This window comes from Lacerta agilis, chromosome 3, assembly GCF_009819535.1.
Source record: "Lacerta agilis isolate rLacAgi1 chromosome 3, rLacAgi1.pri, whole genome shotgun sequence".
Classification (NCBI taxonomy): Eukaryota; Metazoa; Chordata; class Lepidosauria; order Squamata; family Lacertidae; genus Lacerta; species Lacerta agilis.
The window spans coordinates 45,465,764-45,486,597 of NC_046314.1; the positions used below are offsets into that span (position 1 = coordinate 45,465,764).

Consider the following 20,834-nt stretch of genomic DNA (forward strand, 5'->3'; position numbering starts at 1 on the left):
TGTCTGCCAGCTGTTCTCTTTAAGACCAAAAAGATGAAGGGGAGGAAAAAAGGCTGGATCAACTCACAGCATACTGCTGAATTTGCAAATTTCATTACCCTGCTGGCTTACAAGAAAAGACCTGGGAGGCAGAAGAGAGCAGATGTACAATGTGGATGTAAGCTCTTAGGTGACATGCAAAATTTAAACCGCAACCAAGGTGACTGGCTTGATTGAAACTTTGCTAGATTTCACAGTGCTCATAAGGGAAAGGGAGAGATATATTCAGAACTGCATGATATATGAGGCTAATATATTTATGTTTAGTAATGAAGAGAAACTTAAAGCTTTTGTCAAGTACAATAGTAACAGGCATGTCTCTTGATCTATCTGTGCTGTGATGAGTTTTAATGCAACTGTATTCTTCTGTCACTTATTTTGGCAGGGGTAGCCAAGGTGGGGGCCTCCAGATGTTTGGGACTAATCAACTCCAGTTAACATGGGCAACAGCCAGGAGTTGCATGCTAAACATCTGGAGGGCATCACACTGACTACATCTGATGCAGGGTAAGGTTTTAAGGAGCTGTCATTCATGGGCAAGAATGATAGCCAATCATGTATCCCACAGATTTTACTTTTCAGTCTGTTTGTAATTGTTTGGGATTCAATTGGGTTTTTATAGCAGCATTTGGAGTGTTTTATTTCAGATTTCTGGACAACCCCCCCCCCCTTGGGTGTGGGTGGGTGTGGAAGGGTGGGCTGTAAATTGAATAAACCAACTCCCATATTCCCTGGGGTGGTGTGGAGAGGGAAGCCAATTCTGACTTTATTTCGTGGGAAACTTGCAGCCAACCTTAATGCACAAAATGTCACACTTCATTGTTTCCAAAGCATGAGCAGCATATCAAGCAACCTGTCAATGCTTGTTCAGAGTATGCCTTTCCACAGCTCTGACTCATTTTAGTTTGGAATTGCATTATCGAGACACAAGGTTGGGGGTGAGTAGTAGTTGAAAAAATCAATATCCCACATCAGAAAACCTGCTTTTCTTTTAAGGGTGGCTGCTAATAAGTATTGGCTTGTAACTTAAGATGACTTTGTTTAAATCTAATTTAAATTATCTCGATAACTATAAATACCACAAAGTAATCTCAACATCCTTGAAGCTAAGCAATTGATTTCGCCTCTCTCAGGTTGTTGTGTGTGTTTTAAAAGAAAATTCTCCCTACTAAAGTTAGAAAAGCCATCATTTTGCAAAACAAATTTCATGTTCTTTTCACATTCCTCAGACTGGCTTTTGTAATTTTCTGTCAAGGAAGATGTGTTTTGTGACTAAGCAAATTTATGAATTTTAGAAATACGTAGAAAATAATAGCATATGGGTTTGGAGCAGGTGACCAATGTAATGCGGCAGGAAAATCATAACCAAAAAGGTGGGGAAGGAAATGGAATACAGAAAAGGAATTATTTCTAAGATGCTTTTCTTGGCATCATATTACACTGGGGAACAACAATGTTGACCATAAGTTATATTTAATTGCTTGTGTTTTAATGCAGAAAGGAAACTCTTGAGAGGAGCAGAAGCTGGACACCTGCATTTCTGCATTCTCACAGGTCCTGGTTTGACTTGGTTGGCATGGATGCATATGTCATTCAAAAAACTCTCCTTTTCCCAGCTGTTCCTCCCCCCCCCAAGACAAAAATTATTCCCACCATGCTGCAATCAGGTTTGAAAAAACACAATTAGGTTTCAAGCCTAATTTCAGCAGGCAGAGGATGGGGTCCTGTGTGTGCATGTATGCCCGTCGGCACTGTGTTGATTATTTCAGAATTGTGCCATATGCACACGAGGGGCACGTTGTAGGCTTGTTTCCTTACTGCAAGTATGTCAGTGTTTTATGGATTTTGAAACATAGCTTTAATGCAGCATTCCAAGAATTTTCTACCTACTTGGAAGTGAATATCACTGATGAATGAAAATGAATCTCAAAATAAACATGGTTACTATAGTGTTTGTGAAAGACCCTTTCCATGATCCAAACCAGTATTTCAGAATGCCTTGTGTTAATTGCACGATAGTCTCACACAGAATTCTGGGCATATGGGTGTCTGGATTCAAGACAGGGGCCTGCTAATAACACCAGACAAACTTCATATGGATTATGGACAAACTAGTCAAATTCAGTTTCTCTGTCGCTTATTCCTACCCCTCCCTGCCCCCAGTCTTAAATTGTGTTCTGATCAGTTTGCAATTTGAAGTTCTTTCCTCATGACCACACTTTCTGAAAGGAAGAGGCAGGGCCACCCCCCCCCCAGGCTCACTTTCCCCTGGCCTCTGCCTCAAACCTAATGCTGTCATGTTACAATCCTTCCACGAAATGCATCAAGGGGTTTAAAGACTCCTTTTAAAAATAAAAGTAATTTAATCCTTTGAGAAAATGGGCAATTTATAATTAAAAACTGGGGAGAAGCAGGAGTCAAAATGTGTGCTTGCATGCTGTGCACACACATTAAAATGTGCCTAATCTTATCTGCATTCTGGCAAAAAAAAGAGGAAAAGTAGAATAATATTTTGCATCCCTGAAAAGTACAAAATATAATTTAGTGTGTGACCTTTTCTTTCTTGATAAATTTTAATAACACATTTTTATCCAGTTTTCTGTCATCAAGAAATATTTACTGAAACTTTTTGTCCGTCAACTGAGTGTGAAATGCTCCAGATATTTGTGAGAAGCCAGCCTTTTTTTGAAGGAAAACAAATGCATTTAACTACCATGCTCATGAAGTGGCAGTGACTGTGAGGCAGAGCCTTTCTTGCACTAGATAAATAATGTATTAGGCACAGTGTGTACTGAACAATGTTGTCAATCTTGAAATTGCAGTTTTATTTTACTTTGGGAGATGTTCAGTCATTGGACAGGGCAAAAGCATGAACCTTCTGTAATGAATAGCCCTGTGACTGTGAGTTGTCTTAACTGTTTGTAATATTGAATTTTAAATTGTTGTAACCCATGCTTGGACCTGGTGGTGAAGGGTGGGTAATACATTTAAAGCTGCTGCTGCTGCTGCTGCTGCTGCTGCTGCTGCTGCTACTACTACTACTACTACTACTACTAATAATAATAATAATAATATCAGTAAATTAGGGTGATGGAAGTAGCCTTCTCAGTTGAACTGTTTTGTCTTTGCTTGTGACTAGTTCCTCTTTACTGTTGAATCTAAAACAGCCCCAGATTCTGAATATTCTGAGACATTGGGCGGTATTTGACTAAGCTTTACTCAGAGTAGACATGCTGAAATTAATGAACACCACTATGTTAGGCCCATTAATTTCAGTGTGTCTACTTTGAGCAAAAACTAGCTGAATATCACCCATTGACTGATTGATGTTGGACCACTTGTGATGACCAACCAGCCCTTGAAAATAATCCTGACTACTTATGGCTATTAAATTCCATAAATATAGGAGAAGTGGAAGCTCTGCAAGTGTTGTTAACTAAAGCTCAATTAGATTTCCCTGTTTAGTTTTTGTTTCATGATTTAAACAGAAATATTTCTTGGGGAAAGGGAAAAAAAAGACTGGTGGAGAATCGATGTTGTTTCAGCACACCTGGGCCTCTGTGTAACAGGTCGAGTTCATACTGGAAGCTTTCTGCATGGTGCAAGGGATGGTGACCTTGCATTACACTGTCATGCTGGCTTAGTACTAGGGGCGAACAAAGGCTAACCAGCACCTGGGGCGGGGGCAAACCACCAGCTGCACATACGTGGTATTACTATATACGACGCATGCGTGCAACGATGCACATGCCCTTGTTTTGGAGTTGAATGGTGGAGGTTTGTGGGTTCCCCCCTTTCCTCTCTCCCTCTCCCTCCCCCCTCCCCGAGTGCACACACACACACACACACACACACTCCTCCTCCTCCTCCTTACACCGCCACCCAGCTGGAGTTCAGCCAATCAGGTTTCCTCGCTGCTGCGCAGGAACCATTAAGACAGCTTGTTCGAGCAAATCTTTGTGTAAATGGATCATGGCTCCTTTCACCCCCCCCTGTCCGACCACCTCCTCCCCAACCCCCTCCCTTTTCTTCCTCTCCCCCCCTCCACTACCACAATGTGACTCCTCCAAAGCCTTCTCTTCCTCTTCCCTGACTACATATTCTTTAATGGCACAAGCAACCTCCCAGACTCGGGCACACATGCGGATTGGCCACCCAGCATGGACCGGGTGGAGGCACCCCAGGTTTGTATGGGAATCGTCAATCAACCCCGCTCCCCCATCCCTCCCATCAGTGCCCACTCAGCTAGGCTTTGCTCCCTCCTTTTTTGAAAAGCGAAACATCGGGGCGTGCATGGCTGGTTTATACCACCCCTCTCTCTCCACCCCTGCAATGCTTCCTTGGAGCAGCTGGGATGGGGGAGATGCAGAAAAAAAGGGAAGCGTAGGTGTCCCTCTTTCTAGGCATCCTTAAAAGCAAAACTTTCAAGTTTCGAGATAAATTGTTGAGAAGAGTGGATATCTTTCAATGGAGTTGTAGCGGGTTAGCTAAGGGAGACTTCAGATCCTGCCTCTCCACATTAGCTGGTCAGTTATGCAGGACTATGCACATATATTTAGGAGTTAGATCCATTAAAGTCAGTGATTCTCACTGCGTGGTGTGCAGAGATAAGAAATAAGTCCCACTGAGCTCAGTCAGCCCCAGTTAAGATTCCCAGTTAAGTTAAACTTTCAGGTTTCCAAATAAATGGTTGAGAGTGTAGATAACTTTTTGTGGACAGCTAGTGTAGGGGTTAGAGAGTTCAAACCCTGCCTCTCCACATTACTTGGTTAATTATTCATATATATGCATATATATTTTGAAATCTGATCCATTAAATTCAGCGGTTCTTACTCCAAAGTGCGTAGAGGATTGCTCAGAAGTAAGTCCCATTGACCTCCTCAGCCACAATTAAGCATGTCTGTGAGATTGAATTCTGTAAATTCCTGTATCAACTTATCTAGAAGTCCCATTGAACTGAATAGGACTAGCCTCTGAGTAGGCAAGCATAGGATGGTGCTGTAAGTCACCATCTTTTTACACTCTTATGTGGAAATGGGATAAAATATGGGAGTGTATTCTAAGCTCTGCCCCCCCCGCCACAAGCAGCCAGCATACTGCCCACCCCCAAAATGAATGAATGAAAATGAAAGAGGGAAGAGAAAAAAAGAATTAATACAGAAAGAGGCATTGAAGAAGTAAAAAACAGCACAGGAAGACTTGAAATTTGGGGAAATGAGAAAGACAGTGAGGGAGCAAGAAAAAGCAAAGTTTCATTGAAAAGAATGCAGTAGTAAGGGGATTCTCCTACCGCAGTTTCTTGGGTAAAGAGATTATTTACCTTTCTTAAGCTGCAGTTTGGCACCAAGACTCCCTTCCTGCTCAAAACATATCTATAAAGCTGAGCGCCCACCCAAAATACTATTTCTTTTGTGACTAGGATTTGCAGTCTGTTTCACGCACCGTCCATAGCAGTTTGCCACCGGCGCTGCTCGAGCACCATACGGTCAGTGGCAGGATCCTCTGCTTGCGGCTGCAGCGGCGGTGGAGGGATCCTACCGCCCTCCGTACAGCACTCAAACGGTGCTGGCGGCAAAGCACTATGTATGGTGCATGTGCAGTGTTGCACGCATGCGCCGTACATAGTGGTTTGCCGCCGGCACCACTTGAGCGCCGTAAGGATGGTGGCGGGATCCTCCACATGTGGCTGCGGTGGCACGATGGCTGCTCGCACCGCTGCACCCAGGGGTGGCGGGGTGTGCACCCTGCGGGGTGCCTTCTAGTCACCCCCCTCAGACATGGTAACCAGGGCGCACCGCCCCCTGCCCCTTCCTCCGCCACTGCTTAGTACTTGGGTACCTAGTACTCAGAACTGCAACTTTGTCTTTGTTTGCAAACAATCTGTGATGCTTCTTTTGAACTGCACACCATCCACACAAATGCAAATGATCAGGCTAATCCCTGTTTGAACACAGAGATTTTCTTTCATTAAGAATCTAATGGTTAAGATGGTTAGCAGCTGATATATAATTATTATGCAGTAATAACCACTAATATGATAATTAGGTTCTAATTACTGCTCCCCTTGGGGGGAAAGTGTGAAAATCTGTTTTGGGGTGGAAAGTATGAATACATATCTCTTGTGATTCATTTGCTTCTGAAGTCAAACATCTTCTATGCATCCTGAAAGCGTTATAATGTATGTTGGAGATGACATACAATTAAATTAAAATTTTGAGCAGTTCTGAACCTTATCATTTCTTATCTGGGCACCTTCAGGAGACACAGGAAATGACTTGAAGGACAGAATAGGTTGAATAAAAGAGAAGCAAAAGGCATTTAGTAGCTTGAAAATGCTTTGATGCCTTAGGAAGAGCTGGAGGTAAGATTTTTTATTTTTAAAAAAATCAAATTATGGAGAGGCAGTACTAAACCCGAACGAAACCTAATTTGCTTTAGGATTTAAAAGGAACATGTCAGGTCTTGATGGAAATTTTACTTTAGCATTGTTTTGATTGAGAGTCTTATTTTATGACTTCTAATGTGCAAACATTGAATAAAACTCATTTATTTATTTATTGAAAAACATATCTACTTTACTTTTCCCGCAGCTCAGGGCAGTTTAAAACACATTTTTAGAACTAGCAACTTCCTCAGGAAACCGCGAGAAACTGTTAAAATCAATTTTGCCATTTTAATGAAAGGTAGTGGCATATGTGGTTTGTCAGTTTAACCCTGCTAATACCAGAAAGGCTGCATCCCATTAAATAGAAGGACTTTAGTTTGGCTGGGTGTCCCAATGATGTGCTTCACAAAATTAGCTGGAATATAGAGCCACTGCTAAACACTGCATTTTTATAAAAGCAGGGCCAGTTCTGTCATTAGGCAGAGTGGGGCAAATGCCTCAGGCAGCAGATAGCCTGCTGCTGCCCTCAGGTGTGCCCATCACCAGTGTTGAAGTAAGATTCAGCTGCCAGTCTGTTGGATTACATCCTTTGCCTCAGGCAGCCAAATGTATTGGGCTACCCCTATATAAAAGAAACACACTCTTTTATTGGAGAATGATAGCTGGCTGTATATAAAATGGTATATAACAAAATGCTGACTCTTTGTTTTGTGTGCAGCACTTGCTCTTTCCACCTGGCATTGTTATAGAAGAATGATACTCTACCCTGTGTCAAAAGAACACATTTTCCAAATAGGGGGGAAAAACAATTAGACTATCCTTCTGCACACCAGGGATCCAAGAAATGCTTTTATTATTCCAAAGAGTGATTGCTCATTAGATGTTACAGTGTTTGGAAGTTGTTTTCATTTAGGAAGAGAGATTGTTTTAATAAAAGAAAGATACCCAAGACTCAGCATAGCAGTTATTCTCTCTGTACATTGTGCACAGCAAATAAGAAAACAACAGTATGCTCAAGCACATATTTTTACTTCTTAGGCACACTGTGCGTTATTTTTCTTCCTTGTTTAGGGAAAACACTCCCTTTGTTTCGGTGTAGAAGAGTGCTCAGTTTAGTGTCTCCAGACATACGGATAATTTTGTAATTGTTTGTGTGCCAATGTTGATGCCAATTAAAACGCACCACTTACTGGATCAGAATATTGATACAAAGCTGTCTTCAAAGTTGCACACTACAACATCTTCCAGCACACTGTGTGCCACCACAAAGCTGCCTTAATGCAGGCCAGATTATTTGTCCAGTGTTGTCTGTTCTCTAGTGGCTTGAGCAGAGAAAGGACTTCTCCATCACCTGCTACCTGATCCTTTTAACTAGAGATATCTGTGATTGAGCCTGGGACTTCTTGTTCTCAAAACAGCATATGCTTCTCTGCTGAGCTATCGTTACTGTAAGGACATCGAGCAAGAATCAAGATGGAAATGGGAAGGTTGTTAGAGTCACAGTTGCTAGAAATTCAAAAAATTACACTTAGAAGAAGGTGGAAAAAAGGTTAATCCATGAATAGGCTCCTTGGCATCAGAGCCTACAACACCAAGCTTCCATACACCACAATCCTAGAATACATACCTGGAAGGAAGAGGTATTCTTTAGTAATCATGGTTAGGGGGGAACTCTTGTGGTTAAGGAATCAAGAGGGAAATATGGGATTGTGCATTCCATTTGACTTGAATCCCCTCTCCCTTCTGTTATAAGTGTTACATTGACAATTACCTTACATTAGAATGGAAAGTGAGGGGTAATGCATTCTGGTGGAGAGAGTGCACCATCCCATATCTAGTATCTGATAAAGTCCTTATTAACTAGGAGTTTGGAAATCAGCTTCAACTCCAGTCTTATTTCTTCATAAAACAAATAGAACACAACACACTTCACCTCTGCAGAGTTCTCAAGGCACCTTACGGAAGTTGATACAGTTAAAAACAATGCAAAAGTATTAAGATGAGATGATGATGAAAAAACAACCCTGGTTATTACAACAAGTGTAAGGGAATTAATATGTGAGTAATCAGGTGCTTTAGAAGAGGATGCTCCTAGTTTCATTAAATTGAAATTAAATAAGTTTCCCAGTTGTGAAAGGAATCTGTAGATGAAAGAAACCACAATAGAAGAGTTGAAACCAGCACGCAAGGGGAACACACCCTCCCTGCAAGTCATTTTGGATCTCTTTAGTTTAGGAAAACATGACAAGTGATAGGGGCATGAAAGAGGTTCTTAAATTTATGAGTGGTGTTGGAAGAGTAGATAAGGGAGATTTATTCCCCTGCCTCTTATAATATGAGACTTCACAGTTGCTCAATGCAATTGATTGGCAATAGATTAAAGGCAGACAAAAGACGGTACTTGTTCACATAACACAGGTATGGGGAACTCATGGCCCTCCAGATGTTGTTGCACTACAACTCTCTTCCTGTTTGACTATTTGCCATGCCAGCTGGGACTGATAGGTACTGAAGTTCAACAACATATGTAGGGCCACTGGTTACCCACTACTGACTAGCACAGAGTTGATTTATTGAATTGATTAATTATCACCAATGTAGGTGAGGATTATGTAAATTCATAGAGGATAGGTCTATTGTTGGCTCTTAGCTATAATGGCTGAAAGGAGCCTCAGTTTTTGAAGGCAGTGTGCTACTGTCAGGATGCTGTCAGCGGCTTCTGGAAGGTTGCCTAGGAAAGTATAAAGACAAGGAAAAGTTTATTCCTGCCCTTTTTTTATTTCAATCTTTACAGAGAGAGGCTATAGAACCCAGTCTCTTGGATAATGGCATTTTCCTGAGTGAATCTCCACTCCCCATCTCTCCCACTTCCTCATTTGTTACTTCTACAGGAGCTGCTATGTGCCCTCCATCTTTGAGCTCTTTGCTCTCCTACTTTTAAGGCTCGCTGGGTTCTGGGAGATGGAGGGTCTGGAATGCTTTCTAATGACAACGTGTCAGCCAACTGCTGCTCTGGCTCTGCCTGCTGCTCCTCTCCCATTATTTCCCAACTTTCCCTCTCATCTGCCTCTGAGCTGTGACCTCCCACAAACCCCTGTTGTAAATCTATACAATGGTACCTCAGGTTACAGACTCCGCTAACCCAGAAATAACGCTTCAGGTTAAGAACTTTGCTTCAGGATAAGAACAGAAATCGTGCTCTGGCGGCACAGCAGCAGCAAGAGGTCCTGTTAGCTAAAGTTCAGGTTAAGAACAGTTTCAGGTTAACAACTGACTTCCAGAACAAATTAAGTTCTTAACTCGAGGTACCACTGTACTGTCTTCTTCCTCTTCCTCCTCCCTGGAAAGGTCAGGAGGGGAGGCGGTCTCCACCATTTCTCCTCTGCCCAGTCCCTGACAGCTACTGAACACTAGTTTGAAGTAAGAGAATAGCAGAAGGCTGAAGCTTTCCCTTACAGATTTTGGGATTCCTGGTATGATCTTTATGCACTCTTTAAAGGGCCAAGCTCACCTTCTATATTTTTAGCAGGTCCCTGTTATAGAACAACCCACTAAAGTTCATTGTGGGTACACTCAGCAGGGAGCCATGCTTTATAACCATAATGCACAAAGTTTTCAACCGGAACTCACTGGAACTCAGTTTCGGCACCTCTGGTGGGTGCCATTGCCATTATATGAGAACAAGGGAGGCATTCATGGTGAATTTCGGCACCTCTTTTTCTAGAAAAATAGCACTTATAATGCATATGCTATTTTAAAAATGTATGTAGCAACTTCTGGCACTAGCATTATAACAGGAATGCACTATGGGTCTATAAAGTTGCTGAAATAGTAATGTCTGAAGCCACCCTGAATGTATGAGCCGAAAGCCATTTGTCTGCCCATATGTTCACATGTCCACCTTTAAGCGGTCAGTAGTATACACCCTTGCGCAGAGATATTTGCTTTGAATGATGGTCCTGTTTGTCTTTTAAATGGGGGATAATACTACTCCCATTTGCATGAATGTAAATACCACTCTGTGGCTGCATAACAAAAAGCCTCATTAGCATTAGGGAATCCTCGTGGGCCTGGAAATGGATACTTAGAGAAATGGTCTATCAAGGAAAACATAACCAGCTACCCCTTTGCAAGCATATCAAAAACCATTATGGCCTGAAAAGAAAAGATTGCCAAGCTAAGTGGTTCAGCAGAGCCTGCTTTGAAATTCACTCTTTACCACTGATGGGGAAAAATGCTGTGCTGACAGAGAAGTCTGAATCTTAAGGACTCCCCAAAGGATCATAATGGACTGGTAATCAAAATCCTGTTTTCTGTGTAAGCATTAATGGCTCAGGCTAACCAACATCTGCAGCAAGTGCTTAGAAAGTACCATAGACAGGTAGCAGTAAATGTTGTGTTTGTTTTTCTGTACGATGACTTGTCTGTCGATTGTCCTGATTATTCTGTTTTGGTTAAAAAATAAAGGAAAAATAAACCCAAATAATGGGTGATACAGAGGGTTATGTTTTCCAGAAGCAGACTTTACAGAATCATGTAAAAAGAGCTGCCACATAAAACTTGAAGAACTGGGAGTTGGGTTCCTTATGCACTATATGAGCCATAGGGACATTTTAGAACCTAGTTTTAAATTCTAGGGATTCACAAGATGGCAAACAAATAGAAAACCACTGCAAAACTTTAAAAAAATGCCAAAAAATAAAACAAGCAACATCAGATGCTAATTATGTAGCAGCAGCTTGAAATCATATTAATATCCAGTATGCTGAACTGAACTGTTGACAATGACAGTGGTATTTTTCTAGAAAAAGAGGTTCCAGAACTCACCATGAACATCTCCCTTGTTCTCGTAGAAAGGCAATGGCGCCCACCTGAGATATGACAGAACTGAGTTCTGACAAGTTCTGGCTGAAGAAAAGCTCAGCTTATAGTGAAAATGCTGCATACACTGTCTGTGCTTATTCACGTGTTATACTGAACATAATAAGTAGAAGCTGTATCTACACATGTACAAGTGTCTGTGTGAAAGAGTACACTCTTGCTAAATTGTACAGCTTAACTACTGTGAACATAAATTTTGCACTCATTGAATGTAACGTGTGAAAACACACACACCTCTTATGTGAAAAAGTGGTGCCATTGAATACTGTACTGTATTGTAAAGCATGGATGGGGTGGATAGAAAAAAAATGTGTGTGTGTGTGTGTGTGTCTATCTATCAATGGCTGTCATTCAGAAAATCAGGCACTAAACATGTCATCCAGCGAGCTGTGCTGTGTAAAGTGAAAGACCAGAAAGAAGATGTTTGGGGTAATCCTACTTTGCATAATGTAAATGAGCATGTTGATTGTTTGTGGTCATGGGCCATTAATATCCTAGCAGAAGGAAAAGTTGAATGGTAAAAGTTAGCAAAACTGAAAATCTGCAATACTGTTTTATTATGCTTATTGCCGTACTCCCATCAGTGTGTGTTAACTTCCGCTTTTTAAAAAATTCTTCAAACCATATATATTAGTCTTGTTTAGATTATGAGTAATTCTCAGAAATGTTTATTGCAGTTTGCCCCAAGGTCCCTCTATATTGCTCAGAGAATGCACAGGAACTCTTAATGTGGTGAAAGCCACATTTCTTTTAAAATTATAGTAGCAATATATTTACACTTGCTCAGTGGAAGAGTGTAGTGGTTTTTTTTTTCATTTCAGCACTGGACTTTAGCAGATAAAAATTTACAGAAAAATCTAAGTAGGGTGAGTATTTTTCATTCACTTTTTCAAAAAGAAAGAAGTGAAAAAGTAGCTGAGCCAGAAGCTTCCATTTATTTTTGTAGGGTGGGTTGTTTCGTCTTGAAAGGGTTCTGGTAAATAAAGTTTCTAAAATTAATTTTTGTGTAGCATGCCAACCATGGTGGCTGGTGTCCATTGAGAGTGGTAGGGGAGAGGTCAGGGAGACTGCCAGTAGGTGGCGGCAGAGCCAATGCTGGACAGAGCCAACTAATTCTAGTTTTGCCCCCATCCTACCCCACAAACATTTACAAGGAAAACAGCTAGACTGAGGAGGAAGCTGGCAGTCACTTCCATCCTTTGGACTAATTATAAGTAAGAAGACCGACAAGTGTGAGCTGGTTGAGGGTAGACGAAGGCTGTTGGGACATTCACCCTAATAAGAGCAGCCCCACTGCAAGCTGACTGCTTTTCCTTTGGTGCATATGACTCTGCAGAACTCAAGTGATTTTGTCTCTCTGATCTCTTTCTGAATCAAGATAGGATTTAATTATGTACATATAATCAGTGTACCTGAGAAAATATTTGCATACCAATTACTTCCGGACAGAAAATAAAGATGGATGATGCGGGCGGGGGGTGGCTCTGTTATATAAATCCCTGTTTAAACCCCCTTTTAATGAATTTAGAAATTTGTTCCTCTAAAGTTTCACAATATGTTTAAACATGACCGTTCTTTTTCACCAGGGATAACGTGAACTTGTTATCAAATACTGTGACAGGTATTGGATGTTTAACCCTACACAAGTGAGGTCCTGTTTTAGATTCAGTAGGTTGAATCCCAACTGAAACATGCTTAGATTAGACACACTGAAATAGACATGACTATCTTAATTCACATTTAACTGAGATCCCCTTTATTTCATTGGTTCTCCTTGAACTATGATCAGGTGTGTATGCAACCTACTGAATTAGTAGCACGATTTATGATCTTCCAATCCATCTGGTTCATAATTACGCTGTAATGTGACATGATGTGCACGTTCCATTGCATATTGAAAGTTCATTTCTCAAAGGTTAGATGGAATCCTTCAGCCATTTCAGTGAGATGCCATTAGGAACCCAGGAGTTATACATTAGCATTTGTATCAGGTTATTTTAGCCATCTTTATCATGCCTGGCATCATTTGGAATTCATTTGAGTGTGACTGTTCAAGTGGTCAGTGGCAGCTTTCAGGTTTTATGTGACACATCTATTTCATGTTCCCCATCTGCTAGAGAGGGCAGATTGTAGAAGCTGTCAGAATGTGGTATGCATTTCTGATGTGCTTTTGCGTAGGCACTAGGTAGCCTGAAATACGTGTTTCAATGGTGCACTAGGAAATTCATTTGCCCTTTAAATCAGCACCCTATTAGTATCTCAAGAAGATAAGAAAGGTATGAAAGTCAGTGACGAAGGGTTATCTCATGTCTTCCTCTGTACTAGCGTTCATAAAACACTTCAGTCTGTCTTACTAAACATTCCCATGGACACATATGCTTTAGATATGGCAGTGCCAAGTCAACAGCTTGTGTTACCTCATCTAAAGTAATATCCTGTCATCGAGAGCGCAAACTACTTCCCATTTATGGTTGCTGTATGTTTACTGTGAAATTGCAGGTAGCCAGAGATGATATAATAGGCTCAGAAGATCCATATAATACTATATGATAGTTTTGTGAGCACTTACTCATTTCTGTAGGGCATGCTCAAGAAGAGCTTCCCAGCTGATTGGGTCCTGTGTCTGCCATAAAACCTATGGTGGTTGTGGTCGCATGGTCTGCAGCCTGCACTATGTCGAGAAGGATAGATCAGCCAATGAGCTAATCCAACCCCTTCTACTCTGTGCCTGCCACCAAGTAAATGAGTTATATTCAACATTGGACCAGACTTCAGCTTGAACAATTGGACTTCTCCTTCATCTCTGCTTCCTTGCTGCCCATAAATATCTGCTCCAGAGAGTTCCATCCAAGCCAAGAGGGTGCCCCAACAATGACTTAGAATGGAAGGCAAGAGGTAAGGGCACACTGAATTTTGGCATCACACAGGGTGCTGCTGAAAATTGAAAGCCCGAAGTCCACCACTGCCTCCTGTAAACTGTTGGCCATCTTGGTTGGAACACATCTACTAAAAGCAGAAGACAACCATTTTACAAACAAAATGGAACACAACGCAGTTGAAACAGTCCTTCACAGTAGTGTTCACTTATTTTTATGTGATTTTCTTAGATAAACGAAACATAGGACCCCAACATCCTATGTAGTCAGGAGGTGGTAATTCTTGCTTTCAGAAGAGCCTGCTTCCAGTAATATGGCACATATTTTGTGAATAATCTGGTCAGTGTTAAGGCATGTGTATTTTCTGGCATGAATTTGCAGATCTTTTGTCTAACAATTTCCAGCTTGATAAGAAACCTCAGACCACATTCCATATGCTGTTGTCACTGGCTGCTTATTATTAAATGCAAGGGTAGCACTGTGGTCTAAACCACTGAGCCTCTTGGGCTTGTCAATTAGAAGGTCAGTGGTTTGAATCCCTGTGACGGGGTGAGCTCCCATTGCTCGGTCCCAGCTCCTGCCAACCTAGCAGTTTGAAAGCACACCAGTGCAAGTAGATAAATTGGTACTGCTGCAGTGGGAAGGTAAACGGCATTTCCATGTGCTCTGGCTTCTGTCACGGTGTTCCAGTGCACCAGAAGTGGTTTAGTCATGCTGGCTACATGACCCGGAAAGCTGGCCATGGACAAACACCAGCTCCCTAGGCCTGAAGCGAGATGAGCACTGCACCCCATAGTCACCTTTGTTTGGACTTAACTGCCCAGGGGTCCTTTACCTTTTAACCTTTATTGTTAAATGCAGCACACAGGGTTAAAGGTAAAGGTAAAGGGACCACTGACCGTTAGGTCCAGTCACGGACGACTCTGGGGTTGCGGCGCTCATCTCGCTTTATTTGCCTAGGAAGCCGGTGTACAGCTTTTGGGTCATGTGGCCAGCATGACTAAGCCGCTTCTGGCGAACCAGAGCTCACCGTGTCACAGGGATTCGAACCGCCAACCTTCTGATCGGCAAGCCCTAGGCTCAGTGGTTTAAACCACAGCGCCACCTGCACACAATGCATATGTAGCAGAATCAAGGACAATGGTCCTTGAATTGTTTTGATTGCAACCACAGTGTCGCGTATTAAGTTCAAAGCTTTGAATGCAAATAAGATAGTCTTTCCATACACCAGGAAAGTTCCTGCAATGCGCTGGTTTTCGGGTGTAAAAATGGTGGATTTTAGGTAGCTATTTTAGATTATTTGAACCATAGCAGTTTTGGATAAAGGTCCTATTTCAGTCCCAAGTGGTGCCCTGGAAATCGGACAAGTCACATTTCTGCCTCCTTCAAGCTGTGAGACAGAGATAGGCCAGGGTTTTGGCAACTTTTCTACTTTAGAATTGTGAGATTTATTACTTCTCTCTCTCCTTGTTTATCTGAGAACATGTGTTGCATGCCTCACTTGGTTATTAATACTGCTGTCATGAATAGGCACAACAATGGTAGGGAAAGCAACTGACAAGTTTAGATCGACTAACAAGACTCATGACAGCCTTTTGGAAGGCAGGACCTAGTAGTATGGGGTAATTTAGTCCATCATAGATTCCCCCCTCCTCCCATTTTGTAGGAAGGAAAATATTGCTACAGACATGGTGTTCAAGCCTAGTATCAATTCTACTAATGCTTGTGACTCATTATTCTCTAAATCCAGCAACTAAGGGCAATTTATACAAACAGGAGCGCAGAAGTAGCAATATATTCCATAGCAGGAAGAATGCTGTGTGTTTGTGATGGGCAGAAGTGTTGTGCAGAGCTTTTGATGAAAATGTAAAAGAACTGTGATGCTTTTCCAAGTGTACATTTCATGGGGGGGGGGGAATCCCATTAAATTTGCCTTTTTGTTGATATGAATCTATTGTCAGTTTGGATATAATATTCTATTTCATAACTCATCCAGTGTGCCTGGATTTATTTATTCACAGTGTTATCATTGCCTCAACAAAAATCCCAAATACCATTTTTAAAAGTATTGATCATTTTTAACAAACATGCGTTTCCTCTCCTTGTCAGCTTGTACCTAGCAAAGGGAATAATTGCCCATGTTCTGCTGCAAAAGTTTTTTTCTTCTTTTGAGACTGCCGAAATCAAAACAGAATCTATCTTCGGGATGCAGTGTGATTTCAAATATCTTGGTAAATACCTTGGTAAAGCCCTGAGTATAGAGGATTGCTAACGAGACTAGAAACTCTTGAATACGTCTCTGTCCATTAACATGCAGCATATTCATCTTCCTCTCATATTCATATTTGTATTAGTCAATTATTCAGCTTCTCTGCCCCTTTTCTTTTTTAACACCACCTGACTGTTGTCTGGAGTGACCCATTTCTTCCCCCTTCTCTCTTTATAACTTTTGTGGTCCCTTTCATATTGTCCCATTATAGTCATTTGCAGAAAATTCTTTTCCTGCTCGATAAGTTGGTATCTGCACATTTTAAGTATCATGCTCTAATCATTGGATCTTTATGAGATCTAATGAGGTACCATTTTAAACAGCCATTTCCTCACTTTCTTTCACAGTATAGCTGTTTTTTTGCGTTCATGTAATTTCACTATCCATTTCCCAAGGGATGGGTTTTTATAGGTTTGGCAGTACAAAAAAACAAACATAAACACTCCACTTTTCTGCTAGTGATGAGACAGGAAGCTGAAACAAGGAGGCAGTTCGCAAAGCTAAACCACTCTGGGGATTTGATAATATACTAATTAGCAGAGTGATGAGGGACTTACAAAGTGCCCATTATTGCCTGTATGCTTTGCTCTATTTGTGTCATGTTGTTTCAACTTGTTTCTCATGTCCGAATTTCAGTCAGATGCCGTCCGATAAAGTGAACCTTGACACCCACTAGATACCTTGACACATGTGAGATCCCTAAAAGGGCCTCTAAATCTAGGGGGCCTCGCCAGCCAGCCCGCTCCCCAGCGGGCAGTCTCCCCTCTCCCAAAATTGCAAACCCAAGACTTCATGCAAGGGCAGGGCAACTCAGGCCTCTAAATCTAGGGGGCCTCACCAGCCTGCCTGCTCCCCAGTGCCACAGTCTCCCCTCTTCCAAAATTGTAAACCCAATACTTCATGCAAGGGCAGGGCAACTAAGGCCCAGCATCTATGAGACTCAGAGCTAGCTAGTGGGGCCCAATTTGAAGCAGTGGGGTGCAACTTGATTTTTTTTTGTAGGGCCCCAGTTCACAGCCAAAGTCTGCAAAATCTTACAGATATAAATAAAACCCATCTAGATTGCCCTGGTGTGGGGGCCCCTTAGGAGTGGCATGCAGTGCCCAATTTGGCCAAATTGCTCCAATTGCCTGAAGGTCAGCCCTGATGAGACTGTGCAGGGGTTGGACTGACAAGCCCTGCACCTTCTAGGTCCCTGGTGTCACTAATTCAGAGTACAAACTCAAGGGCTTGTTATGGCTTGTTTTGTCACCTTCCCCCCCAAACCCCGAGACAACGAGCCCTGCCACCTTTTATTCACAGTTGCATAAGCACTACACTACAGCATGGCCATAAACCTGTACATTCAACTGCTGAAATATACACCCAATATGTAGCAATGGAGATTTATGTTACTGCTTTATGAATGAACACTGTGTTTTATGAATGGACTCTGTATTTTGTGAATTACCTAAGGGCCACCAATAGGGAGCTCTAGAATCTGATAGCTAACCAATTGGGTACTATCAAACAGTGATCCCTATTGCTGAAAGCAGGTAACCAGCAGGGAATGCTTCAGCTCAGCCTTTGCACTGTTGACTGAACACCCCCTGCTGTGCAGATAATGGAGAAAGCTCATAAATTGTATCTCTTCTGGCATCCTGGCCAACTCACCAGAAGCCCAGAATAGCAGCAAATAAAATCCACTCATACATCAGTGACAACCAGTTCTTCCAAAGTCTTCCTAAGTTATAAAGCTCTCTTTGGAGTCTTCAGGTCCAGTACAAAGACCATAAGAAGGGAGAGCAGGGACCTTGAAGTTCCCAACAGCTGTTAAGCAAGCAAGCAAGCAAGCAAGCAAGCAAGCAAGCACACAGGTCACCTTTGTCACAGTCAGGGCACCTATGTCCTGGCCAGGCCTGCATCCAATCTTCTTTTTGTACAATCTTGTTTGTCCTCAGTAACCAAAATTATATTATCAACACATACAAGCAGAAAAGTTGTTTTCCTTCATTTGCAAGGAATCGGAGAAAACAAAGTGGCACTAATAAAGAAAAGTTCCAGAGTGGCAACAGAAAGCAAACTAAAAATGCTTTTGCAGTTCATCAAAACTATCCAGCAATATCAAGTTATAGGAAAACTGGTGCTATTAACAGTAATCCTTCTACAGTAGTTGGTTAATTGGTTCGGCAACTTCCATGCACATGACGTGTGATGCTAATTATTCCCCCCAAGAGTTAAATGATAACTAATCAGATGCAGCTACAAATAGCAAATAGCAACAAAATATCTGTGAAAGGATGAGGAGCAGGTTTGCTCAAGTGTGTTGCAGGTAGAAATACTGTTTGTAATGAAGTGAGAGTTTACCTGCTTGAATTAACAAATAAAGTTTTAACAATTTAAATTCTAGATTAAAATTGATTACTTAATTGAGAAGGGGATTGTAACAAACACTGGGGCCTAATTTGAATAGTAGAGTGCCTGGTGTCTGGTGGACAGACCAAAGCACTCATCAGGAGAGCTATGAGAGGGTCAGGTGCCTTGTCAATCCAAGCAGCTATATAACAGGAAGACCCGACCTGTGGCCTGCCCAGCTCATGATCTACATATGTATTTGGATTCTTTTTTGCATTGTGACCTAAGCATAACACTCCCTCCCCCAAAAAACCGCTTACAACCAGACTTCAGCAGGGCAATCTGTACATCACTTATAAAATCTGTTGTCATGACTTGTTGATCTTGGACATTTTAAGTAATATTTCCACCCTCTTGTTGTGTCTTTTTATTTCTCCAGGGGGTATTTTTGAATGTGTGGAATCTGGCCCAACGGGAGCAATGGGAGCAGAAGAACTGGCCTTCAGATTTGCTGTGAACACAATCAATAGAAACAGAACTCTATTGCCAAACACTACATTAACATACGATACTCAGAAGATAAATCTTTATGATAGTTTTGAAGCATCCAAAAAAGGTATGTTTCTAAGAGCTTTGGAGCAGGGATGGGGAACCTTTATTTTCCCCCCCAGTCCCAAATGGCCGGTGGGCAACTTTCCGGGAGCTGCGCAGTGGATACTGGTGAGCAAGGCCTGAAGCAAAAGTGGGCAGAGTATTGTGATACTTACCTTTGCACAGTAAGTTACATCCTGGCCATGCAAAAATAAGAGGTTTCCACACACACACATACATACATATCTACCCACCCTTTGTCCAGTCAAGAAAGGGGCACCATCAAAGTTCAACAACACATTCCAGCCCAGAAAAAGCACTCAAAAATAGAGAGGAGGACCAGTGAGGGTTATGGTCTGGAGAGATGAGACATGGCTTGGTGGAGGGGCATGGTCTGGGGTGGGCCTGATAGAGAGGCCTGGAGGGCCACATTTAGCCACAAGGCCTGAGTTCCCTCCTGCTTTTAGAGGTTAGCCACTGGGTGCTTGGTTTCCCCGTTCATTGGTTACATCACAGAAGCCAAGCCCACCTTAACTGCAGTTAAGAAGTGCACACTTCTCCTGTCATAGGCGCCATGGGGGGGTGAGGCCCCCTCAAATTTCCAAGGAGGGGGCTAGTGCCTCCCAAAATTATGTGGGGCAGGCTATCATCACAAATGCAAGCCGCAGGGTTTGTACACAACACATCAGCACTCCCCAGGGCATGCACAAGTGACATCAGCATGCCCTGGGAGTTGTGTGCACTATGCAAACATAATGGGCACATGCCCTGTGGCGTGTGCACATGGTGTGCTTACATTGTGCAGCCCTGGCTCCCACGCGCTTGCCTCCTATAAAAATTCATTACTGGTATCATCACCCGACCCCACCCCCACCCATATTCCCCTCCCCTGTCCACCTCTTTCCCCCTCTTCTTCCCAATGTCTCAACAAATGAGACTGATTTGTAAAAATGATACATGGAAAAAAATAAGAGAGAGACATTGCACATACTTTTGTAAATCAAGAAATCTTTAATAAAAAAACTTTTAAAAAGAAAAGAAAGGAAAAATCATTACTGGCACTGATCTCTATAGCAGTGGTGAGGCAAAAGCCATGAGTACAGGCATCTGTTAGTGAGAGTCCCATGCTGGGCTCCTCCTGGCCCACATACACATACAACAAAGTAGAGCAAGGTACATTATCAATGACTGAAAGCCATGCCAATGAAAGTAAAGTGTGGTGTAGTGGTTAAGAGCGGTAGACTCGTTATCTGGGGAACCGGGTTCGCGTCTCCACTCCTCCACATGCAGCTGCTGGGTGACCTTGGGCTAGTCACACTTCTCTGAAGTCTCTCAGCCCCACTCACCTCACAGAGTGTTTGTTGTGGGGGAGGAAGGGAAAGGAGAATGTTAGCCGCTTTGAGACTCCTTCGGGTAGTGAAAAGCGGGATATCAAATCCAAACTCTTCTTCTTCTTCTT

General features: G+C 42.2%; 1 protein-coding gene across 4 annotated transcripts in view; it reads left to right on the forward strand.

The window, feature by feature from the left end:
- The window catches only part of GRIK2 (glutamate ionotropic receptor kainate type subunit 2), a 438,302-nt gene that overhangs the window by 144,928 nt on the left and 272,540 nt on the right, over nucleotides 1–20,834 (forward strand). For all 4 annotated transcript variants that reach the window (XM_033143497.1, XM_033143496.1, XM_033143498.1 and 1 more), the window contains exon 3: nucleotides 19,224–19,400. In XM_033143497.1, the coding sequence (XP_032999388.1) occupies nucleotides 19,224–19,400 (177 nt within the window). The remainder of the gene's footprint in view (nucleotides 1–19,223; nucleotides 19,401–20,834) is intronic.